Source organism: Salarias fasciatus, chromosome 2, assembly GCF_902148845.1.
Source record: "Salarias fasciatus chromosome 2, fSalaFa1.1, whole genome shotgun sequence".
In the NCBI taxonomy this organism is placed as follows: domain Eukaryota; kingdom Metazoa; phylum Chordata; class Actinopteri; order Blenniiformes; family Blenniidae; genus Salarias; species Salarias fasciatus.
Genome location: NC_043746.1, coordinates 28812612 through 28838104, shown reverse-complemented (window position 1 = coordinate 28838104; position 25493 = coordinate 28812612). Strand labels below are relative to the sequence as shown.

Here is a 25493-nt window from a genome sequence, read left to right as displayed (position 1 = left end):
ATAAGACATTCCGACTGTGTCACAGTTAAAGATTGTTAAAATGAGCAAGTTACCAAACTACAAAAGACACAAATCTCCAAATCTGGCATATTTAAGCGTCTTTTCTACTTATTATTTGACTCATAGAGGCTTTTTTTCCAGAACAAGACATGTAAAAATGAACCTTTCCAACAGCAGATTCCCGCTACGCTCAACCTGTTGTCCACATTCAAACTGAACATTTGTGGCATGATTGCTCACTTTTCCATAACTTTCATCTTCTGGAAGAAAAAGGCAAGGATGAATTGTTTTACGCTAGTTGTTGCCCGCTCTTGAATGCCAACTGTAATAGCTCAGCTTCAGATGGGTGATTAAGGCTTGAGTGAAGGCAATCTGAGGGAGCGCCTCTAATGATGGAGTGGGTGGAAGCCGAGACCGGAGAAGAAACAGCAGATGGCCGCTCTTTTTTTTTTTCTTCTTTTTTTCTTTTTTCTTCCTCTCAGACATTTGCTGAACTCTGCTCAAATGTGACACTTTTCATCTGTCTGAGAATCTCAGACTGTCAAATAGCCAGCTCCCAAGGATTCACCGCGGGCTCCCCGGGCTCGTCAATGTTTTAGCAGAAAGCAATCTTGTGCAGACCTAGCCACAGGTCAAACCGAACCACTCACCTTCCATCCAGGCTTTTAAAGACTTCAATGAAGAAGAAATCTCACAGAAGTGAAGTTATTGGCATTTTCCAGGACATTTTAATTCATTCAAAATCTGAAGAGCAATCACTGACTGCAGAGCTACAGGGTGAGGAGCTCTCCGAGTCTAAAAAAAGAGAAGGCGGAAGATGTAAAAACCGAAGTGAGGGCTGATAAACAGTCTCCCTGTGGTGAGGCGTGACTGAATTCCCATTGGTGCGGGTCTCTATTAGTGACACGGAGAGTGATGTGAAGGCTGCCGTGCCCCCTTTAATGTATATTTTCCCCGTGTGGGACAAATGGCTGCAGCGGCGGCGGCGGCGGCAGCACCGCCGCACCGGCTCGGCCTCAACTTAGAAATCTGTGCCGACTCTCAATCACCAGGACAATTTAGTCCACAGTTTGTCACCAAGGCAACTGCCCGTCTTTCACCTCCCTCCTGTTAACGTGTGCAAAGCTGTCATTTTCATTCTCTTGCTTATTTATTTCTCAAACGGTGTGCGAGATTGTTGGTGATTGCAGACTCCCCCCCCCCCACCCAAAAAAAAAAAAAAAATCCCCTCAAAGCAAACGCTGGCTGACTCCCGAGGTCCTTCTGAGACGGGGAGGGTCACAAGATAAGCCAAGTGCATATATACCGTATGAATACAGCCTTTCCCACTTCTGCCTGAGAAATTATTTAATAGCAGAAAAGCAGCCAGTGAATTATTGATGGCTGTGCTTTTTGCAGTGACCTGAATAATGGGAAGGCAAGCTTGACACATGTATCCATCGTGTTCTGTCCACTGAGTCATGCAAGCAGAGATGCAGCATCTCTTTCAGGTTTTCCCGTCACCACAAGCCTTTCTTCCTCCTCCTCCTCTCCCCTTCTTTTTGCCCCTTTTCTCCTCGTCCCCCTCCCCACCTCCACCCGCCTCCAACAGGCATCGCCGTGGACAAGAACGGGCTGATTTATTTCGTGGACGGCACCACCATCAGGAAGGTGGACCAGAACGGCATCCTGTCCACCTTCCTGGGCTCTAACGACCTGACGTCGGCGCGACCCCTGACCTGCGACAACAGCATGGACATCAATCAGGTGCTTTGAACACAAACAGCTGCCAGCGCGGCGGCGGCGGCGGCGGGTGTGGCGGTGCCGCCGTGCGCCCCCACCCTCTGTGACCCCTCCAGCCTGGCGGAGGTCTAAAGCCACGCTCCACATGCTGGAGACGGCAGATTTACACAAATAATGTGAGAGCTGGGAGGGAATCATGTTATTTAACGAGGGATGGAGGGTCCAGACTTGTCAAACATAGGGCCTGCGGGCCAAAACCGGCCGGCCAACTGAATAGTAAAAAATGTAAAGAGAACATAGTCGTTATTTTCTGTTGTAACTGTTTGGATTTGTGAAAATACTGACATTTCCCCCTTTCATTTCTCTCTGTGACTTTTTAAGAACCAGTTCTCCACAAACCACACTCACACACTTTGCAGTCATGAGCAGTTGGATGAATTTTTTTTTTAATTATATATATATATTATTATTTTTAAGAGAGCAACACAAGTGCGTCCTTTTTTTTAATTTAACTCGGCCATTTTTGTGAATATTAAGAGTCGCCACACTCCTTTTTGCATGCTGCTCGCTCGGCCTGAAACCTCCTGCAATTAAATTTGAAATTGCAAAAACTGATCTCTTTCCGGGACTTTAAATAATTGCTGTAGAAGCAGCGCGCTGTCTTCTGGCTGCTAATATTTGATAGTACTGTGAAATCTGTGTGTTTTTGAAGGAGTTAAAGTTGTGTTACTTGCTCTGAGGTCGTAGATGTTATCTTTAAATTTATCCCTATCAGTAATTTACTTTTCTTATTTTTAGCTTTTTTTTCTCTGCTGATTCTGCTGCGGCATCGATGCTCATATTAGTTAGTTTGAAATGGTGGAAAAGAGATTGTTAATGCCTATTTCCTGTTTAATTAAATATGAAATAGAAAATAGCAATTTAGTCGATCTGGACCGAGGAAGAAGTGTCTCTGCATGAGTGACTCAGTGAGGAAACAACATAGCGCTTACAGTTTTTTTTTTTTTTTTCTTTCTTTTTTTTTGCTCTCAGCTCAACAAGAGCAAAGCATTTTCTCTGGAAGTACAGCAGGGAAAAAATATGTGCTGGAAGGAGGATGTGATTTTGTAGGAAGTGGAGACATGAAGTGTTTATTGAGGAGATGAGTTTTCAGGTCACGGCAGATGATATGGAGGGAAGAATAATTACTCAGTTTGGGGGGGCTTGTTTTGATGTAGCTGGAGCTGAATTAGTGTTCAGTGTTCCACTAGAAATTCTCCAGGATTGAGGACACTTACACCCGACATGATAATGAAGCGGCGCCGCTTCCGCCGCTCTACCTGGAGATGGCCGGCTTTGTCCCGCAGAATTCACTCTGCGCCGGCGACATGAAAGCGGCGGCGGCGGCGGCTCGTATGAATTAGGCTTTGTGGCATTTGAATACTCGCATCGGCACTTAGCATCGGCAGGTAGCTAAAAGGTTAGCATTCGCGCTTGGTGCATCCCTCATTAAGATCGTCCCCCAAACAGAAGCTTATCTCATGAAAATGGACGTCTTCCTCACATCAGCGCCGACTGAATTCTGAAGCCGCGGAGACGAAAACTGCAGGAAGATCGGCTTTTTTCCCCTCACCTCCTGTGTTTGTGCAGCAGACAAAAAGTGTTTTTGTCGTTTTTTTAACTAAGCAATTTACATTTTAATTAGATTTCTAACGTTTTAATGCAGATCGGCTTGCAGAAAGGAAAAAAGCGTGCAAGACTACAAACAAAATGCTGCGAAAGTAGATGTGAACGACCGCAGGAGTCACGACGGGATGACCCCAAAAACTGGGAAACTTTTCCTATGGAGACGCTCGGTACGAGTGGAAACGCCGACGAGCTGCAGGAATTAGAGGCTGCTTTTGACAGCATGAGGATATTTCTAATGTAAACAGCAGAGAAAGCAGTCGGTGTTTGTGTCCGTGTGTGTGTGTGTGTGTGTGTGTGTGTGTGTGTGTGTGTGTGTGTGTGTGTGTGTGTGGGCGGTGAACATGAAGGCAGCGAACATTAGAGAACACCAAGACAAAGGATTAAGCTCGTCACGTTTTGCTAATTAACGAAGTCATTTGGTTGGAGCCAGTAAAGGCCTGTGTTGGAGGGACCGTGTGATCCTCGGGCGTCCAAACCACAGAACTGGCTCAGTGCGTTTTAACTGGTGGCAGCGTGTTTTATTAGAAATCACCCTGTGGAAAAGCGCGATTGTGGAGTGTTTTGACAGTCTTAATGACACGGCTACGTGTTTGAGGCCTGACCGCTCCAATAAGAGTTTTATTCACTGTCACATTTCTGAGAAGCAGATTGTAAAGACCGGCCAGGGTTGTAGTTTTGGATCATAACATATACTTAGTATTTTTCTTCCAAGACGTGGTTAATGTGACTGTCATTTTCAGTTTGCGAATATTTTCTTTATTTTATTTGCTACTTCTACTCGGTCATTCGCTGCTGAGTTTCTTATTGCGTTTGAATTACAAGGTCGAACAGAGCAAATGGAATGCGAGGAAAATAAAAGATAAGGGGGAAAAAAAAGGACTGCAAAAATCAACACAGCAAGAAATGAGCTGATTCTTTCTTCTTTTCCCTTTGAAAAGGTGTACAGATCGCCCATAACATTGTACTGGATATTGGATTATCTCTTAACGTTGTAGAGTATAGTGATAACAATATGATTTCTGATACACAGAAGAACTTGCGTGTACGATGTTAATGTCTCTGTGTCTCTAAATAATTGTGTTCTTTCTCTGGTCTCTAATTTATACAGCTCTTAATTATGGATTTTATTATTTTGTGCTTCTGATTTCTGACCTCTGCCCGCAAGGTATGAAATTATTTGGGCTGCAAATTGAACAATCACACAATTTTTGTGGCTTATAGGCAACTAAGCACAGCTTTTTTTAAAAAAAAAAATCCTGTCGTTTTGAATTTGATATTAGTTGAAAATCTGGTTTATAGCAGTAGAGTCGGTCCATCGGGTTTTGTTCAGCCTTCGTGGGTGATGTGAGCAGCTCTGAATGTCTCTTTAGCATTGCACCTGTTGGTGAGTGAGATATATTCTGCACCGAGTTAATGTTTTGTCTTCAAGGTTTATGGATTAAAGGCGGTGGAAATTGCCATGTTTATGGATTTGTACAGCTTTAAAAAAGGGTTATTTTGTGATGGCTAGACGCCTGAGTCAAACTTGTCCAAAAGTGCAGCTCGCCTGGTTTGTTCTGTGCGTATCAGAAGTGGTCAAAGGAAAGAAAATGATATCAGGGTCATAGACTGCCAAGGCTCATTGAGGCGGACTCTGTCTGCCTCGATTTCAACAGAAGAGTCTGCAGAAGTTAATACAGGTTCGGATCGAAAGGTGTCTGAATACACTGCACTGTGGGGTTTTTTTCCCCAAAGTTTGGGAAGCTTTAGTAAAGGAAGGCAAAACAATCCTGCACAACTCCAGTGTAGTTTAAATAGAAATATGGCTTATGGAATGAAAAAGCTTCTTCATTTTTTCTCTACTGATCTTAGATTACATGCATGATGCAGATTTTAAGTGTTTTTGTGGTTTATTGAAATTGGAAATCAAGTATAATGGCCTGTCAAAGGGTGTGTAGATTCAAAAATGCCCGTTTTGGACACCACGTCTTTCTCATTTCTGCAACTTTCTACAATCCAGCATTCATATGGAGCCGTGTGGAGGAATTGTTCATTTTAGATTCAATTCTTGGCCCACTGCCAGTCTGTAAATGTGACGGGAAATGTGCACTTCCTCTGACCTCTCTCCATGCTGGCCGGCGGCGTTGGCACTCACCCGCTGCCGTCCTGTGTTTCAGGTGATTTTGGAGTGGCCCACCGACCTCGCGGTCAGCCCCATGGACAACTCGCTGTATGTCCTGGACAACAACATTGTGCTGCGCATCACGGAGAACGGTCAAGTGAGCATCGCGGCCGGCCGACCCGTCCACTGTCCTCTGGCTGGCCTGGAGCGTGGCGTCGCCGGCGGCCAGAGGGCTCAGTTGACCCCTCTGGAATCCGCCGTTTCCATTTCCATATCCTACCACGGAGCCATCTACATAGCGGAGACGGATGAGAGGAAGATGAGCAGGATCCGGAAGGTTTCCGTGGATGGCGAGATAACGCATTTGGCCGGGGCCCCCTCCGACTGCGACTGCAAGAACGACGCCAACTGCGACTGTTACCAGACAGGCGACGGCTACGCCAAAGACGCCAGGCTCAACGCGCCGTCTTCTTTGGTGGCGGCTCCGGATGGAACCCTCTACGTGGCGGACCTCGGCAACATCCGAATCCGGGCCATCTCCAGAAACGGGCCGACGCTGATTTCCAGCACCTACGAGGTAGCCTCTCCGGACGCCCAGGAGCTGTACGTGTTCGACAGCAACGGCACCCACCAGCACACGGCCAGCCTGCTCACCGGCGACCTGAAGTTCAGCTTCAGCTACAGCACGGAGAACGACATCACCGCCGTCACCGACAGCAGCGGGAACACCCTCAGGATCCGCAGGGACCCCAATCGCATGCCGGTGCGGATCGTCGCCCCCGACAACCAGGTCATCTGGCTGACCATGGGCACCAACGGCGGGCTGAAGACCCTGACGGCTCAGGGTCAGGAGCTGGTGCTGCTCACCTACCACGGCAACAACGGCCTGCTGGCCACCAAGACGTCAGAGATCGGCTGGACCACTTTCTACGAGTGAGTACGGCAGCGCCCGACAAGATAGGCCCATTAATATCTTTTAGCTTGATTTACAAGTTACTCAGGCCTCGTGAATCTGCAGAAAGCCCACAATGGCAATTAAAACACACCTCCTACTTTGTGCATCCTAATAAAAACTGTGTAAACAAAAGTGCTTTGCGCTCTGGCAGAAAAAGCTATTTATTTAGGGATTTAAAAAAATATATTCCCCGATTCTCAGGGATGAGAATAAGGTATTAGAATCCCCGTAGTTGAAAGATTTAATAAACAAATTCTTTGAGCTCATTTCCCTCTACCTCAGTAATAGTTTTATAAAGTAAAAGCCGGAATTAGGAGGTGCTGAGACAGAAATGTTTGCTGCAAACGTGTGATCCCGTACGTGCGCTTTCAAGTCTCAGTTTACTCTATAATTGGTAACCACACATACCTGCAAACCGCTTCAGGGTGCACATTTAATTGAAACCTAATTATAAAATGTGCCTCAGATCTTTAAAGTAGCCTAGTTTGACTTTATTAACTTGATGTTCATAAAGTATGTTACGTTTCTCTTTTTATTTTTTAATGAAGTGTGCATCATGTCTTGGCTTATTTTCAACAGCTCTGCTCAAGATGACAAAATTGAACGCTCGGTTTTTTTTTGTAAAGGCAGATTCAAGGCCCGTTTACGTGTGTCCGCTTCCACGACGGCGTTGTTGTTTCCGACTGTGTCTCCATGGAAACGGGCGAAAACCTAATGTGCTGCACAACAACACACTGTGTGATCAAATGAAAAAAAGGGAAAAAAAAAAATCTAAATTTGAAAAATTGGCAAAGCTCATTTCGGTATTAAAGCCGCCTTGACTTTCTATTACAGCACTTTGTTTTGCGAGCAGAGCCTCTGATTGAATTCTTCTCCCATGTGTAATACGCTGTCATGTCACATTACGCCATGAATGATCTGCTCACTATTACTAAAAAAGCAAAGCATTCAGTTGAGATTATAATGACACATCAATCACCCAAATAATTGAATTCATTACAAGACTGTGTTTTATATATATTTTTTTTTCATTATTTGAAACTGATAGCTGATGAGATGTGTCACTCTCCCATATTAAATATTTGGATTCTGCCTTCAGCTCTTCACTTGTGCTGCGAAAAACTGAACATAGAGAGAAAAATCCCCGGAAAATCTGACATTTTAATTACAAGAAAGTTGATGAGCCTAACTCAACAAGCATAATTGAATGCCGTGTGGCACTGAGAGCGCTCATACATACCGGCGCTTTGTCATTTCTTGAACAGCTACGACAGCGAAGGACGGCTCATGAACGTGACGTTCCCCACCGGCATGGTGAACAACCTGTACACCGACATGTACAGCGCCCTGACGGTGGACATCGAGAGCTCCATGAGCGAGGAGGAAATCAGCATCACCACCAACACCTCCACCATCCGTGCCTTCTACACGCTGTCTCAGGGTGAGCGCCTCCCGACTCAGGCGGCTCTTTTCCACGCAGTTATTTGTCATTGTTTCAGGGGTCAGCCGGGCAATGTTGAGTAAGCTTAAGTCGTGTATCATTACAACTCGGAGGGTCTGACAGACGACAGTGTAAATGATTACTCTCTCAGTGTGTGGGTTGGGGTGTCAGGGAGAAGCATCAACCTTGTAACGAAGTGCTTTCTACTCCCTGCCAGAGCCAGATGGTACAGTTATGCCGGCACATCATTCATGTTCATGGTTTTACATCTGAGAAGTGTCTGATTTCAAACACTAAGTACTTTGAGGATAACGGTATATAACCAATAATCACCCCAGGAGACCATAAATAACATTAATCCTGGTGTGAAATGGGTATTTCCTTTGTTCTGATGTGTGTCTGTGTGTGTGTGTGTGTTTTTTTTAAATTATCAACAGACCAGTGTAGAAGCAGCTATCAAGTGGGCTTTGATAACTCACTGAGGATTACCTACGCCAACGGGATGGACACCCACTATCAGACAGAGCCCCACATCCTGGCAGGTGCTGCCAACCCGACTGTAGCCAGACGCAACATGAGCTTGCCAGGGGAGAGCGGGCAAAACTTGGTGGAGTGGCGCTTCCGCAAAGAACAAGCCAGGGGGAAAGTTATCGTGTTTGGACGAAAGCTGCGGGTATGCTCTCTCTTTCTTTCTCTCTCTCTCTCTCTCTCTCTCTCTCTCTCGCAGCACAATCCAGTGATGAATGACACATTCCAGATGTCAGTTCTGCATCCGGCTCCAACTGGTCAACCGAGCAGGTTGCGTGAAATCCGGATTTGACATCAGTCGTCATGTTCCTGTCCTTATAATAACCTTGTGAAAAATGTGTCGGCACTTAATTCTTTTCATTGAAATTTATGAGTCTCCACATTCATCCCGATGCAGAGAGCTATCAGTATTCTGCTGTGGAAGTCCAACTCCTCGTACTCCTCCTACCAATAATATAATCTGATGCAGATTTATGACTCACAGTACTTCACGGGCTCAACGTTACTTCGTATCGCAGTAATTTTTTGTCCCCATTAAAGGTAGGAGGAAGTAATTTAAGTGTACCTGAACAATCGCCAGAGTGTCTCTGTGTTTAATGAGCCTCGTGAAGGGGGCGTTAATCTCTGTGAATACAGTTTAAAGAGCCATTCAGACAGAGAACAGCCATGTCGAAACCAAGAACTTCTTCAAGGAACTGCACTGTTGTGTAATCAGCGGGCGCCGGTCGCTAATTTTACACCTTCTTCATTAATTATACACGTCGATCACTACCGGAGGAGTGGAGCTTTTTGTCTCGCCCGTTCTTAAAGCTTAATCTTTCCCGCAGGTAAATGGACGGAACATTCTTTCTGTTGATTATGATCGCACCCTGAGGACGGAGAAGATTTACGATGATCACAGGAAGTTCCTGCTGAAGATAATATACGACACCGCAGGCCACCCGGTCCTCTGGGTGCCCAGCAGTAAGCTGCTGCCCGTTAATGTGAGCCGCACCAGCAGCGGGCAAATCAGCGCCCTGCAGAGAGGACCCACCACCGAGAGGCTGGAGTATGACAGCCAGGGCCGCCTGATTTCCAGGGTCTTTGCAGATGGGAAGATATGGAGCTACACCTATCTGGAGCAGGTGAGGAAGTAGCTGGCTTGCCTTCATCCGTACAGGATAAATCAAAACCCTGGCATGTGTCGAGGCAGAGGTCACCCCGAAGAGCCACGCTTTTCTTTTTCTTTTCTCTTTTTTTTTTTGTCTCAGAAAATCTCCATCTTCAGTTTCCCAAGCACATAGTAATCATCGCTACCTGCTAACCGCAAATTTATGAGCATCATTTACAAGCCTTAGATATAAAAATGTCCAGTTGGTTTCCCTCCACAGGAGTATCGGGATGTAGCATCTCTCAGCTATAACTCAAGCCAGTCATCAGAATTCGCGGGTGAGCTCAGAGGGTACGGCGCAGCCAGATAAAACGCAGCGCGGTGTGTCTAACAGCTCTCCAACTATATGTCAGGGTTAACCAAGGGAAACACCGCCACGCCATGATTTACACAGTCGGAGAGATGACCGTCTCTGCCTTCACATTTCTCAGAGCAGAAAATCGGTAATGCCGACTGCTGATGCAAAAACAAAGTTCTTGTCCCTAACTTTCCTTTTTCGCTTCTTTTTTTAATATACTAATAGCGTCTTTCCCAATAACCAGTCTTTATGGCTCATAAAAACATCCACTGCTCATTCAAAATTAGACAAAACAAAAGCAAAAGCCTTTTTGCTGTGTCACTCCCTCCATCCCTCCCACATAAATATTCTTTAGCTGTTCTGTGGAGTTTGAGATTGCACAGAGACTCTGAAGCCAAAAAAGCATGCAGAGATTTCCTCAGCCACTCCTGACTGCATCTTTCCGTTGCGTGACCTGGAGAGGCCATGTCAACACTCTGACATAAGTAACACAGAGGGCTCAGGGAGCGTCGGAGACCTCAGTGTAGCAACGGATGACTGGCTATGACATTTTAACGGCAGGGGTGGTAAACCTAGGGCTGACAGGTCCCACTCCAAACTGCAAAGTGTAAATTAATTAAAACAAGCCTCTCCGTGTGACGGGCGGTTAAAAATAAACACTGGACTAGACTATCATCAACCGAGCATGTTTAAATGTATGAATTCTCCTCTGCAATGTCAGCTAAATGTTTTTGGCCGAAGCTCTACAGAGCGGTCGGCATCAATAAGCAGTTTTCAGTATTTTTCCACACGGTGATCTAAACAGAAAAGACAGTGGGAAGCTGGCAGCTGCTGCCTCAGTGATACTTAACAATATCAACTACATTTTTAATGCATCCTGTCTCTTTTTCTCAAGGCAGAACATTTATACACTTGGGCAACACTAGCTCTGCTTTACACATACATTATGAAGACATTTTATGCAAATTGATCCGTTTTTGCTCTCTTTTTTTCCCCTCTCCAGTCCATGGTTCTCCTGCTCCACAGTCAGAGGCAATACATATTTGATTTCGACCCTCTGGACCGGCTCTCTGCTGTCACCATGCCAAGCGTGGCCCGCTACACCATGCAGACCATCCGTTCAGTGGGTTACTATAGAAACCTTTATCACCCTCCGGAGAGCAATGCCTCGGTTGCTGTGGACTACAGCGAAGACGGCCTCCTACTGAGAATAGCTCACCTTGGCACCGGCCGCCGGGTGCTGTACAGGTACCGGCGGCAGAACAAACTGTCAGAGATCTTGTATGACAGCACGAGGGTCAGCTTCACCTACGACGAAACGGCAGGCGTGCTGAAGACCGTCAACCTGCAGAACGAAGGGTTCATCTGTTCCATCCGCTACCGCCAAGTCGGTCCCCTGGTAGACCGGCAGATTTTCCGCTTCAGCGAGGACGGCATGGTCAACGCTCGCTTCGATTACACCTACGACAGCAGCCTGCGCGTCACCAGCGTGCAGGGCGTCATCAACGAAACGCCGCTGCCCATCGACCTGTACCAGTTTGACGACATCTCCGGGAAGATCGAGCAGTTTGGGAAGTTTGGGGTGATCTACTACGACATAAACCAGATCATCTCCACCGCAGTCATGACCTACACCAAGCACTTCGACGCACACGGCCGCATAAAGGAGATCCAGTACGAGATCTTCCGTTCTCTCATGTACTGGATTACTTTCCAGTACGACGACGTCGGCAGGGTCACCAAGCGGGAGATCAAGATCGGCCCGTTTGCCAACACCACCAAGTACAGCTACGAGTATGACGTGGACGGCCAGCTCCAGACGGTGTACCTCAACGACAAGGTGATGTGGCGCTACACGTACGACCTGAATGGAAACCTGCACCTGCTGAACGCCGGAAACAGCGCCAGGCTTCTGCCTCTGCGCTACGATCTGAGGGATCGCATCACTCGCCTGGGAGATATCCAGTACAGGATGGACGAGGACGGCTTCCTCCGTCAGAGGGGGGCAGAAATATTTGAGTACAACTCGAAGGGGCTCTTGGTGCGGGTCTACAGCAAGAGCAGCGGCTGGACCATTCAGTATCGCTACGACGGATTAGGCCGCCGAGTCTCCACCAAGACCAGCTTGGGCCAGCACCTGCAGTACTTTTATGCAGATCTGAGCTACCCCGCCAGGATAACACATGTATACAACCATTCCAGTTCAGAGATCACTTCATTCTACTATGACCTGCAAGGCCATCTGTTTGCTATGGAGATCAGCAGCGGGGAGGAGTTCTACATCGCCTGCGATAACACCGGCACACCTTTGGCCGTCTTCACCAGCAACGGCCTCCTGGTCAAGCAGCTCCAGTACACGGCATACGGCGAAATCTACTTTGATTCGAACCCAGACTTCCAGCTCGTGCTTGGATTTCATGGAGGACTGTACGATCCGCTGACCAAGCTGCTGCACTTCGGGGAGCAGGATTACGATATAATGTCCGGAAGGTGGACGGTTCCAGATGTCTCCTCCTGGAAGAAAGTGGGCAAAGAGCCAGCTCCTTTCAATCTCTACATGTTCAGAAATAACAACCCCATCAGCAAGGTCCACGAAGTCAGAGAGTATGTCGCAGGTAGACACGAGTTCACAATCCTCTAATTATAACTTCTCGGGTTTTTAAACAAAGTTAGTCTTATTTCCCATAAAAAGCTCAAACCAACTGTGTTTGGATGTTTTGTTTGGTTCACTTAATTATGTGTCTAATTAATTCTTCTGCTAATTGGCTTCTAAGGTCAAGCATCAAATTCATAATCCGCAGTGTGTCTGTTTATTTTTTATGCATCATTGTTTACTGGTAAATACTTCTAAGATTTAGAAGAGCCAAAGTCATCCATATGCTCGGCGTTCAAATGAACTGTGTTTTAACACGTTGGTTTGTTTAGTCGTCAAAACTTTACACTTAAATTCCATTTTCCAGATGTGAACAGCTGGCTGGTGACCTTTGGGTTTCATCTTCACAACACCATCCCCGGGTTCCCGGTTCCAAAGTTCGACTTGAGCATGCCGTCCTACGAGCTGCGGAAGAGCCAGCTCTGGGACGATCTGCCGGTGAGTCAAATTACTGTCTCTCCCACACGTTCAAGAAAAAAAAAAAAAAAACCCAAGACGAACAGCAAAGTAAAGATGACGAGGACACGACAGTGTACAAAAAAATGCTAACTTTTTTTTTTTGTTGTTGTTTTTCTGTTACCTCAGTGTTTTGAAGCTGCCATCTCCTAATTGGATTGCTATGTATTTCACAGAATATCAACTTTAATTGGACCATATTTGCATAATAATAAACAAATAAGCAAACGTCTTCCTTCCTCTGCCTAGCTTTGGTTGCCGGCAGAACATATTTTAATGCTGTCTAAATTTATATGTAATGTTTTGGTGTTTCTAGTGTTAAAACAGGCTTTTGATGCTATTTATGCTAGGCTCCTTTGGTCTCAGGCCTTAACACAAAATGTGTTGCTGTAAATTTGTCATTGGGGATTTATCTACTTTTGGCCTGAGAACTGGGCTTGAAAACACCATTATCTTGAACGTGAATGTGAAACTCTGTGAAGCAGAGCAGTAGCTGGTTCTAAATGGCCTGGAGAGTCGGTTTCTGCCATGTTCGGGCGTTAACGTTTCACTGCACTTTCCCTACAGTCTATCTCTGGGGTCCAGCAGGAAGTAACCAGACAAGCGCATTCTCTCTTGTCATTCGAGCGGCTGCCAGAGGTCCATCTCACTCGAGGTCGCAGGGGTGAGAAGTCTTGGCTGTGGTTCTCGGCCGCGATGTCTCCCATCGGAAGGGCGGTCATGTTCGCCATCTACAAGGGCAGCGTCCACACTCACACCCTCAACGTGGCCAGCGAGGACTGCATCAAGGTGGCGACGATCCTCAACAACGCCTTCTACCTGGAGGACCTCCATTTCACCATCGAGGGGCGGGACACGCACTACTTTGTCAAGCCGGGCCTGCCGGACGCCGACCTCGCCGCCATGCACCTCACCAGCGGGCACAAGACCCTGGAGAACGGCATCAACGTGACGGTCTCCCAGTCCACCACCGTCATGGACAGCCGGACTCGCCGCTTCGCGGACGTGGAGATCCGCGCCGGCGCCCTCGCCTTCCACATCCGCTACGGGTCGACGGTGGACGAGGAGAAGGCGCGGGTGGTGGAGCTGGCGCGCCAGCGCGCCCTGGCCGGCGCGTGGGCGAGGGAGCAGCAGCGAGTGCGAGACGGCGAGGAGGGGGTTCGCCCCTGGACAGAAGGGGAGAAGAGGCAGCTTCTCAGCAGCGGCAAAGTGTTGGGGTATGACGGGTACTTCGTGTTATCGATTGAACAGTACCCAGAATTAGCGGATAGCACTAATAACATCCACTTTCTTCGGCAAAGTGAAATCGGGAAGAGGTAACGAGGCGCAAATTCTGCCAAAGAGACTTTGTTTTGGTAGAGACGTACTGGCGAACAAATTGAACGCAACTGGAATCGATAGTTGCTTATATGTACCCTGAGTGTCAATGTGTTTTTGTAAGAAAAAAAATAAAAGAAATTCAACAAAAAGAAGGGAAAAAAAAATAAAAAAATAAAAAAATAAATAGGGTGGAAAAAAGAGAAGTGGTCAAAAGCAATGCTGTGCATTGTGACCTGCAGACTACAGAGTAAACGTACGACGACACCGAGCCTTAACACGGCGATTACAGGTCAGATCCTCTGTAGCACAAGCCTTCTGGACTCTGGACTCTCAAGCAGAGGAATAGTCATATATTTGAGGAACCAGTGAGTTATTTTAGGTGTTTTATGGGTTTTTTTTTTCTTTCCTTTTTTATGTTTCATCAAGACAAGTTTGGCTCAACAGAGTTTTGTCAGAGCAAAGGAAATGTTTACATTATGCATATCTGCACTTCTCTAGAAGTACCGGGCTCGGGGGTTCACTGTCCTCCAGCGAGCAGGAGCCTCCAGCAAATACCTTTCTTTGTTTTTTGTTTTTAAATCAGAGACTTCTGATACAAGACATATTCTCACAAAACAACCACTATGTATTCCAGATTTAGCACTGTAAACATCAAAAATGTCTTATTCTCCTTGAGATGCTTTTAAGTGGAAAAAAGAAACATGTTTAAGTACCCAATATTCATTGTGGAAAAAAAAAAAAAGGACTGCAAAAGGTTTGAGGAACTTTCGGGGGGGGAGGGAGGGGGAGTGAGGCACCGCCGTGTCTCGGATAGCACAGGGACACCATGTTTTGTAAATTATGCAAGAGTTTTATGGCGTTTTTTTAAGAAACTGAATAAATGTCTGTACTAGTCATATTACCAGTAATTTATGTTGTGTTTATACATAAATAAAGTCCCGCTGCTTTTGGTTTTAATTCTTTTTTTTTTTTTAATTCTTTTTATTTTATGTGATCTTCCTCAGACATGGATTTTTTTCTTTTTTTATTTTGCTCTGTCGGATTTCTTGAGGCTTCGTTCCTGATAATACGGCCGATGTGGGCCTTCTTCACAATGCTCTGTTTAAGTGATTACCAGAAACTTGTGCATGTGGTGACGAGTATTTACAAGTGGTGATGTATCTATAACATGCAGTCAACTATTACTTCCACTAAATGTAATGTTTATTGGGCATAATGCCTTTTGACTTGGCTTCCTGTCCAATGAATATTTCATTAACACAAATATTTCATGAACCCATCTCACATAAACAAGGTTACAGTGGATCCAAATATAGATCACAACCATGTGCTCAGTAGGTTTAATTTTTTTGAATGTTCAATGCACTCATGGATTAAAATGATGTTGGGGTTCTTTTGGCTGTCTTGTTTTTTCAAGAATCAAACTTTGAAAGAGATTTGAGGAAAAAAAAAAAACAAAGTTGTTATGGTGAGAAGCTGGTGGGGTTATTCACACACAGACACACACACACACAAATCACTTTCCAAAATCATCATAATCGCATTTTACATCAACGACTTTACGTCTTCTCCGCTCCAAAGCGAAGCCCGAGAAGACAAGCGCAGCCCGGCTTTGAACCGCCGTGTGTTAATTGCAGCTGAAGAAATTCTAATTGGAATTAACTTCCACTGAGAAACTTCCCGGCCGGCGTCATGTTCGCAGAAGACTTTAAGAGCATGTGATATTGTTTAAATTTGGTGTGAGTTGTGATCAGTTTTCCTGTGGAGTGCTGCTCATCAAAGCCTGCCGGCGTTTTGATGATGGAATACAGAACAGTTGAAAACAAGCCCGTCGTCTGAACGCAGCTTCTTTTTCATGGTAAACTTCAAACAGCATTTCAAACCAAATACCAGCCAGAATATTCTTTGCTCAAAAGTTCTTTTATGCTGTTGTTTCTGACCTCTCAAGTGCTGCAGCACCCCCCCCCCCCCCCCCCCCCGATTCTTTACATGTTGTTTTTTTTTTAATTCCAAATGTTTTATGACATGTTCAGCTCCACAAAGGTACATCTCTTTGAATGTTGCTCCTCTTCAAATCCAGCATTCATGTCTTCTCATCAGACTCCCTGAGGGTATACCACCTCCCCTCACCACCGACTCGTAATGAAATGTTTTATTAAAGACCCCCAGTGAGCGCCTGTCTATTGTTCTTCCACAGTGAAATTACAGTGAACTTCTTCAAGCCGGCCCATTTGTTTTTGATATATCAACACAGAGCGAGTGGAGGCCCTGCAGAAAAGACCCCGAACAGACACTCGGCCGAGTCTAATATGATGCATTTAAATCCCCCATTCTCTTAAAAGTCCTCTGATGCTCCCTAGTGGTGCAAAGTGCATAGTTCACAGAGTCGTCCAATCACAGAGCGGCGTGTTTTATCTGCCTATCTCAAAGTAGAGCAGCGTCTCACTACAGCAGCCATCGCTGTGCTTCTATAAAACTCAACATACTGCCGCTTTGAGCTCCGACTTCAAACAGCTCAGTCAAATTCCACTGATTAGTGAGCCCAATGTTTGGAGGAGGAAAAATATATATATATATAAAAAAAACACTTCTGGACTCTTGCAGGTTAATTGAAAGAGGCGTCAAATGGAATAGTTAAAGTGGTGATATGAAAATGAGGCGCTGCAGTATCACACTGTGACCACAGAAGGCAGTGCCAAGGCAACAGCGTGCCGCATCGCCACGCCGCGCAACTAGGCCTACTTCAAAGGCTCACATAAAAGAGATGGCACGACTCCGCAAGAGCATCAAAGACCCACAATCATTGTGCAATAACCACATCAGAGCAATAGAAAAAAAAAATCAAGCATGTTGCATAATTCAGATGAGTCTCTCTTCAATCTTTTTCTGTTTTTTTTTTTTTTTTTGTAGAAGGCAGCCATATGGAATCTCACCACCAAACATGAAATGATTTTACAATCTGCAAGAGCAGGCTTGGACACACATTACTTCCCAGAAGAAAGCCACGGGCCACACCACGCTCCACTCTGACTGCGCGGAGCTGGAATTCGTCCGGCGGGTCGGGGTGTGCATGCAGATGCACATCAAGGAAGCGACAGAAGTTCAACTTCTCCGGCGAAGCGAAAACACGTTAGGATCACAGCCGCAGCGATTCAGAGCCAACCGATCGGTACAAACGCAGCGATCACCGACGTGATGCTCGAAATACGCAATCAGGAGCATCAGCCCAGGTTATTATATAATTATGAAGACATGAAATAGTCAACAGAGTGAGTTCTCTAATGAGGTTGTGGTGAATTGAAAGCATACCTGATCACTCCTCCAAGGACAACAAACATTTAAAGGCCCATATTTCCATTACTCGTCTTTCATCAGGCCTGGTAAAAAAAAAAAACACCAATGTTTGGAGATTTTTCAAACAAACAGTAAATGTTTCATCCTCACCTTCAGCAGGCAGCACGGGTGTTAAACACGTGGCTCACGAGACCAAAAGGTGCCAACTGAAGAGGGGAATCTGGTCCAGAATGGCCTGGAGAAACGGGAAAATAAAGATAAACCATCAGCAGAGACAGACGCACAGCGGTCAAAACGCAACTCTGACTAATAACTAAAGGATAAATGGCAACAATAGGAAATAGCTGAAAGCTGGTTAAACGTCTGTGACCAAAATAACTGCTTCTGCTGACTTATAACTGAATAAATTTGCCTGCAGCCACAAAACGTGTTTTATATTTCCATGAAAAGAGAATAAAGCCAACATTAAAAGGTTTTTTTTTTTCGATATTCAATTAAATATTTATGTTGCATTATTGAAATTTATGCACTATAATCAAGTATTGTGGACTTTTTTTCATTTTTGCTTGGTTTTTTTTTTTTTTTTGCATTTGAAGCCATCCTAGCTGTTTGAGGTCCATTAAAAATGGGATTAAAATGTTTATTTCCACATAATTCTGCAGAGTACCGCCGTACTTCTATGTAAATAGCCTCAGCATCGCACCGAACGAGACAGTTTGTGAAAACATGCAAGCTAAAAGCTGCAAAAGTTCTGAGAGGCAACGATCGCTTTAATGTGAAAGGAAACGCCGAGGCGGGGAGAATAACTTTTGCTTCAATAAATAAAGAAACAGTGTCAATAAATGGTCACATTTCTACATAAACCTGCATAATTTTGCTATAAAATTAGAAACTTCATCATTGTTGGCGTTTATTGTTTTCGTTGGGATCACACTGCGTGGCTCCTGCATAAAAACCTTCAAATTAAAACAGGAAAGCAAACAAGTCCGATTCTCAATACCAGAACACTTCGGTGGCAAATGAGCACTTTCTGTTTGGATTGGATTCAAGTTCTAACAGTGTTTGGTGAAACATCGTCAAAGCCTGAAGCCAATCGCTGTGCCAAACTCTAACACAGAGCTGTCAAACATAAGGCCCGTGGGCCAAAACAGCCCGCAAGAGGCTCCAAATAAGGCCAAACCACCAAGCAAATGGTGAACACTTCAAAGAAAATATGGATTCTTTCAGTGCACTCATGAAAATATGAAAGTCATTAATACACGTGTCGTGTTATTGGAGTTTAAAACAGGTCAAATGTGATGCTGGAGGGAGTCCAGATCACAATTACTGCACGCATACACCATACACACACAAACTTGATGTAGGGACGGTCAGTCAATGGCGGTCGGGCCAGTTGATAAAAACGTATGTACAGCAGGGAAAGAATAACTGCAGGGTTCAAGGACTGCGGGAGCAAAGAAAGGAAGATCATTTGGCTTTAATGGGAGGCTTTAGCATGGCCGTAAAAACAAAGACAGGCCGAGTCCCGGCCTGCTTTTAATCAGTGACCGGCGCAGACCTTGGAGATAAGACGTAAAGACACGTGCGGCCCGTCGGCCAGATGGACAGGTTGGTTAAAGCTTTGAAAATGTAGAGTCCTTAGCATGCGGCGGCGGCCCTCGTCCCCGCTCGCCCGGGCTAAACGGGAGCAGGAACAAAGCATTGTGGGGGCTGTCTCTGCTCTCCCGGCCCGGCCCGATCGTGCTGGGTTTGCAGCATGTCCCAATTCAGAAATAGCTGCTTGTTATCGTTCCTCTGATCTTCCGAGGACCGCTGCACAGGCTGATGGGACTCCAGTCCACAAAGAGAGAGGGTGAAAAACAAGAGAGGGAGCTAATGATCTGGGGGAGATTTAGAGAGAGGGCGGAGGGCGGAGGGTGTTTTTTTTTTTATCTGACGAAACTGGGTTAACTGTTTATTCCAAAATAATTCATCCAGTGTGACTCTAAGGTGGCTTCAGGTGGGAGACGGAGACAAGCTGATACCCAAAGACAAATAAAGCTCCGTGTTTGTGTGTTTGTGTGTTGTAGATAAGGACGGACCTCTGCTCTACAGGTGCGTATGTATCTGCACAACAAACGCAAACGAGACACACTGCTCATGAGAAATACATTGTGTTCAGACTCCATTGAGATGAATTAAATATTAACCACATCGCAAATATTTACAGACGAGTCCAACGACCTGCAGAATCACATGTGAAATGATGCTATTTGTGTTTTTTTGGTGAAATGCTCAGGCTATGTGGAAAATTCTGGAGTGACGTTAATAGAACAGGGAATCTCATTCAAGCACTGCTCCACACTGAATAGAACACAAGAAAGTTAAAAAAATAAAGAATGAGTCATTTAAATATTATGCAAAAGGTTTAAAAGTGACTCATATATTTTCAGAGAAAGAAGCAAATGAACCAAAATACAGCAAACATTTACAGACAGGAATTTGATCCACAAAGTTTAACTAAATTCAGATGTTGTATTAAAAAGTGTGTGTGCTCCTTCGTAAGAGGTCCACTGCTCTCGAGAGCTTATGTAACGGAGTGGAGTGTGTTTGATATATACATACGAAGAGTGACTGTGAGTGTAAACACTGCAGATACCCTGCGACCGAGACACTGGCATCCAAACAGCCATCAGCTGATAACTATCTGCTGTTTGTGCCTCCGGCCACACGTTTCACCTCCTAAATCCCAAAATCTAAAACAAGATGCGACGGCCCCGCTGATCCGATGGACTCCACAGAGCGACGCGCTGCGATTTGTTTTATTGTCATGTGAAAAGGGCCGGGTGACCTTTCTTCTAGGGTGCCAAACAAAGTCCAGAAGGCAGCGGCGTGTAAAGGCAAACAGTGAGTCCACGGGACAAACAGAGGCGGGCCGGACGGGAACGGGATGCTCCCGAGTGATTGGACAGAACAAATCTTTAAAAACCTGGATTGTGTTGGGGACGGTTTTAGTAAATATTATTCCAGGGACCTGAAAACATCTTCTGCTGCTACGGGATTTGGGACAAAGTCATGAGCGGTTGTCCGTTTTTTGAGAAGAAGCATTTGTACGTTTAAGTTTCATCCCAACAAAAAAAAAAAAAAAAAAAAAAATTAAGGAAAAAAGCAGATCTAAGAATTTTGTTAGCATTTTGGTTTTGTGTTGTAGGATTGTTCTCAATATTCATCAGACTTCTTGAAGATCTTCATTTTTTTCTTCCTCTTCATCCTGCAGGTTATTCAAAAACAAACCTCCTCAAACAGAAGAGGATGACGATCCCGCTCAGGCCGGAGTCAACAAGGCCAGTAAAGGAGGAATCAACTACGGAGTGTACCTGCAGGTACAACAACAACACAACACTTTTTATTTTTAATTCCTTCGACTATTTTCGGCGTTTAATGTTAAATGTGTGTTTTCTGCCTCTCCCGTCCTCAGCTGGACAAAGTAATCTCAGCTCAAGTCCTGCAAAGTGAGCTGAAGGGCAATAAGATCCACGATGAACACCTCTTCATCGTCACTCATCAAGGTAAGAATCGGCGGCGCGCTGCTCCGATTGCTCGTCCTTGTCTGAAGGAAATGTAACTGCAGCTTTGATCTTGTATCCGGCCTTATCGCTAATAGACGGGCAGATTAAAAGAGGCCTGCGTCGACGCGTCCGCCTGCTTGGAATCCAAATATTAATTTAATTTCATCAGAGAATGACTTTTTAACACCAAAAAAAAAAAAGAAAAAACTACCTGCTTACAGCTGTGTGTGTGTGTGTGTGTGTTCACCTTGTAAGGAGACATTAAAATGCCACTGGTGCTTTAACCTTTTGTGTTTTATTGCAGCTTATGAGCTGTGGTTCAAGCAGATCCTGTTCGAGCTGGACTCGGTGCGAGAGATCTTCATCAGCGGACACGTAAGTCCCATTTCTGTGGCGAGAGAGGCAGAGAAATTCACATGAATCACACATAAAAAGATTCCTCTCAGGTAATCGTGGAGCAGAAAAGAACATTTTGTGCCTCGAAATTCAGATTGGTGTGAAGGATTCAATCCAAAAGTGGAGCCGTAACAACTTTTTTATTCCTGAAAGAGACACACATAACAAGTACTTCAGTAATTTCACCCTTTTTACAAAGCGCCGGTTGAAAAACAGCCTGCAGAAAATTGACCACAATCCTGCATGTTTCACAATTTGTGGCTTCACACGTTCTCACAATGCCACCAGTTTCTCACTAAGCTGCTAAATGTATCTGCACTCAGGATTATTCTATACATGTCAGGCTGGTTGCTGTCCAAAGTCACTGAATCGGGAGACAGAAAACGGTGAAAGCTCCCCGCTCTGCTCATCCTCCAGGTCCGAGACGAGCGCAACATGCTGAAAGTGAACACCCGCATCCACAGGATCGTCATGATCTTCAGACTCTTAGTGGACCAGTTTGCCGTTTTGGAAACGATGACGGCTCTGGACTTTTTCGACTTTAGGTGAATAACTCATAAATAACCGCGGCCCCGGGGCCTTGAAAGTTTTATAAGCTGCACTCGGCTCACTCTGTGCTTCGCTCGCTCTGCGTTCAGGGAATACCTGGCTCCAGCCTCCGGCTTCCAGAGCCTTCAGTTTCGACTCCTGGAAAATAAAATCGGGGTCCCCGACAACCTGCGGGTTCCCTACAACAGACGGCATTACAGGGACAACTTCAAGGGCCACGAGAACGAGATGCTGCTGGCCACGGAGAAGGAGCCCACTCTGCTGAAGCTGGTGGAGGTCAGGCCTCCGCCACGTCTTCCTCCTGAATCTGCTCATTAGACAGAGGGAACGTGTTTCACTCTTCTGATTAAAAAAAAAAAATAAAAATCCTTCACTTGTTCTTCCAGGAGTGGCTGGAGAGAACTCCTGGCTTGGAGGAGGACGGGTTTAATTTCTGGAAAATGCTGGAAATCAATATCTTTGATGGGTTGAATCAGGAGGAGAAGAAGATCCAGGTAAAGCCAGCGGAGAGCTCACGCCTTCGGTTCATTTTGTGTGTAACTCTCCCCGGAGTGCCCCGGTGATTGACAGAGGCTATATTTATATTTATGGGTGTATTTTCCGGCTTATTTTCTGAAAGGAAATGTCAGACGGCGAGGAGAAGGAGGAACTGATGGCCGAGCTGGTCAAACAGAAGGAGGTCTTCACGTCTCTGTTTGACGAGAAGCGCCACGCCCACCTCGTCAGCAAAGGTAGCTGCTCTCATCAGACGCCGTCTGCCACCTCTCACCTGCAGGCCATGCAACATCCGTGAATAAAAAATGCTGCTTTTTAAGCTATTTTTGCTTCTCCTAACAAGGTGAGAGGCGGCTCTCCTACAAGGCTCTGCAAGGCGCCCTGATGATTTACTTCTACAGGTATGTGCATCTATTTTTTTCTTGCAACATTTCTTTACTTTTTAATGCGTGCTGGTACTGTATTTGCTTTCTATTTTTATAAGCATGCATTTTTACACCTGAGAGCTGCACGCGGCTTCAATGGGACGCCTAATTTAAGCATATCTTGGTTTCCACGCGTCATTTCCATATCAGAGACCCATTTCTGAAACCCTGACAGCCCTTCTGCGTCACATGACACTGAAACAGCAACGACAACAAAAGAAGCAGCTGCAAAAGAGAGATTTTAAAGGTTTGCTTGGTCAGGACTTAACATCACAGGGGACTCATTAAGGCTACATGAAAGTCAAGAGTTCATCTGGAAGTTGATAAGTGGGAGACTTTGCTCGTGGTGAGAGCGTGACAGCCGCTCTCATCTCGCAGCAAGTCGAGCTGAGTCGCTTTCAAAGAGCGGCATCTGTAACACATCAAACCCCCTCCTACCTTTCAGGGAAGAGCCGCGCTTCCAGGTTCCTTTCCAGCTGCTCACATCCCTCATGGATATTGACACCCTGATGACAAAGTGGAGATGTGAGTACGAGAAGCTTCACAGAGTTACGGCACAAGGCAGCAAAAAGTTGCAGAAGAAAAAGACCGAAAGCTGTGCTTTCATATTCCTGCCTGAGGACAGCGTCCGACCAACACAAAAACACTTTGGAAACTTTACTAAACTCCAACTTAGTGCGAAGGACTCTTCTCTTTGGCTTTTCAGTTTTCTGATTGCACACTGCTAATAGGGCTGCTTCTCTTCTCTTCCTGACAGACAATCATGTGTGCATGGTGCACCGGATGATTGGCAGCAAAGCTGGCACCGGCGGCTCGTCTGGATACCACTACCTGAGATCCACCGTCAGGTAACGCCGACTTCTCATCTCATGATGGCACATTTCCCTCTGCAAACACACCCCGCTTCATTTCATTTCTCTAAAAAAAAAAAAAAAAAAAAAGTACAGTTCAGTTTGACTGTTCTTATCTAAATTAGCCTGCCACACGGTCACTCCCTGCAGCACGTCTAAAGCTGAAGTAATGCAAACTTTATTTAGCGAGGATATATGTGAGCTGCACTTTAAGTTCCTCAGAAAGTGCAGCGATAAATCAATGTCCCCCGTGTTATTTTCTTTTTCCCCCCCATTTAGTGACCGCTACAAAGTGTTTGTGGACTTGTTCAACCTGGCAAATTTCCTGGTGCCTCGCCACTGGGTGCCCAAGATGAATCCCAACGTTCACACCTTCCTGTACATGGCCGAGTGCTGCGACAGCTCCTACTGCAGCAGCGAGGACTCAGACTAGAGCGTGCCTCGCAGCGGGGCGTCCGCGTGGGCGGAGCGCGCCTCCTTCATGTCGCAGGCTCACGAGCTCAGAGACGGTAGATTTACCTGCGAGGCATGAGAAACTGCTTTCTTTAATCCATCAATCCGTCCGGCTTACGAACGGCTCCATGCAACCTGCTGTAGGAGACGGCTGAGTTACACCTGGACACACTCAATTACAGTCAAATGCAGTGATTCAAAAAACTCATTGCGATGAGAGAAACATTTTAGAGTGTGCTGTGATTTAATTTGACGTTTTAAATCAGTTGAAATCCTTGAATAGAAATGTAAATGGTTGATTGTTCTGACGTGTATGCACTGGTTATGTAAATACTGAGAAACAACAGGTGTAAAGTTTGTACATTTCGAGCAAAGAAAGACAAAAACAAATAAAACAAAGTGGGAAGTAATAAGATGACGGCGCACGTGACACATTGTCTTCGCGGCAGATTAATGGCGGCGCCGATCTGGACGACTTTGCTCTCATCTTGACCGCCAGTCACGAAGTGCCGCAGATGGCTCTTCGATAAGAGCTGCTTAGATGTTTCCTCAATCAAATTATGTAAATGACATTAGAGTGACCTGAAAACAAAGCCGTCGGCGATCAAACCCGGCGCGCTGGCACAGCTTTGGGGATGACGAGGGGTTTTTTACTGGAATGTCTTTCCTTAACAGCGAGGTGAGGTCATTTCAGACCGCCGCCATCAGAAGGCACTGCGCTGAGAAAGACAAAACCCCAAAACATTAGCATCAGTGATAAGATATCAGTCTGTACATAGTAATGTAGCTGTTGTGGAGGTCTGTATAGTGTTTTATGTGGCGATATGTTGGTTCTTCTATGTATTCGTGCAGTGATTGACGTAATCTCTGTACAGACATGAATGTCACCAACAACATGTATTTAAGAAGCATTTTGTACAGTGAGGCTGTTCATATTAGTGCTGTTTTGCAGTGATGTATATTTAATGCGAAACACAGGAAGTGATTTATTTGTAAATGTGAACTGTTTAATAAAGTGACAAAAGTGAAAAAAACAACAACTCCAACAGACGACTGATTTGTATTTTGGAGCAAAAAACACAGGCAGGCAGTGGTTCATGTGTTCACGGAGTGATTCCCCCATCCTGTCAGAGAAAAACGGCTGCAACCGAGTCGGCAATACCTGAGAAGAAAGAAGAAGAGGAGGAGGA

General features: G+C 45.5%; 3 protein-coding genes across 15 annotated transcripts in view; 2 read left to right on the top strand and 1 right to left on the bottom strand.

The window, feature by feature from the left end:
- LOC115399588 (teneurin-3) overlaps nt 1–15684 on the top strand; it is a 154437-nt gene extending 138753 nt beyond the window's left edge. For all 5 annotated transcript variants that reach the window (XM_030107072.1, XM_030107062.1, XM_030107056.1 and 2 more), the window contains 8 exons: nt 1592–1746; nt 5547–6424; nt 7712–7887; nt 8325–8560; nt 9243–9539; nt 10867–12478; nt 12824–12954; nt 13540–15684. In XM_030107072.1, coding sequence (XP_029962932.1) covers nt 1592–1746; nt 5547–6424; nt 7712–7887; nt 8325–8560; nt 9243–9539; nt 10867–12478; nt 12824–12954; nt 13540–14292 — 4238 coding nt within the window. In that variant the 3' untranslated portion in view covers nt 14293–15684. The remainder of the gene's footprint in view (nt 1–1591; nt 1747–5546; nt 6425–7711; nt 7888–8324; nt 8561–9242; nt 9540–10866; nt 12479–12823; nt 12955–13539) is intronic.
- The window catches only part of ctso (cathepsin O), an 81617-nt gene that overhangs the window by 44722 nt on the left and 11402 nt on the right, over nt 1–25493 (bottom strand). The window contains exons 8-14 of one of the 9 annotated variants that reach the window (XR_003932687.1): nt 24886–25465; nt 24164–24441; nt 23831–23917; nt 23438–23505; nt 21382–21522; nt 17737–17821; nt 15766–17669 (exon numbers count right to left, since the gene is read on the bottom strand). Coding sequence is in view for 1 of the 9 variants with exons in the window: in XM_030107112.1 (XP_029962972.1) it covers nt 25431–25465 (35 nt within the window). In the remaining 8 variants the exon portion in view is untranslated. The other 8 variants (XR_003932691.1, XR_003932688.1, XR_003932686.1 and 5 more) reach the window with 8 other exon arrangements.
- On the top strand, nt 19187–24283 carry tdo2a (tryptophan 2,3-dioxygenase a). The gene is made up of 12 exons (XM_030102943.1): nt 19187–19194; nt 20843–20948; nt 21044–21134; nt 21439–21509; nt 21948–22075; nt 22169–22355; nt 22466–22573; nt 22699–22810; nt 22918–22975; nt 23445–23524; nt 23757–23847; nt 24130–24283. The coding sequence occupies exons 1-12, from the start codon at nt 19187–19189 to the stop codon at nt 24281–24283; spliced, it is 1194 nt and encodes a 397-aa protein (XP_029958803.1).

What these genes read in the sequence shown, in the direction of transcription:
- tdo2a (XM_030102943.1), top strand. An exon ending in CGCCCACCTCGTCAGCAAAG is followed by an intron (nt 22,811 to 22,917) that starts GTAGCTGCTCTC and finishes TCTCCTAACAAG; the next exon opens with GTGAGAGGCGGCTCTCCTAC. An exon ending in CCTGATGACAAAGTGGAGAT is followed by an intron (nt 23,525 to 23,756) that starts GTGAGTACGAGA and finishes TCTTCCTGACAG; the next exon opens with ACAATCATGTGTGCATGGTG.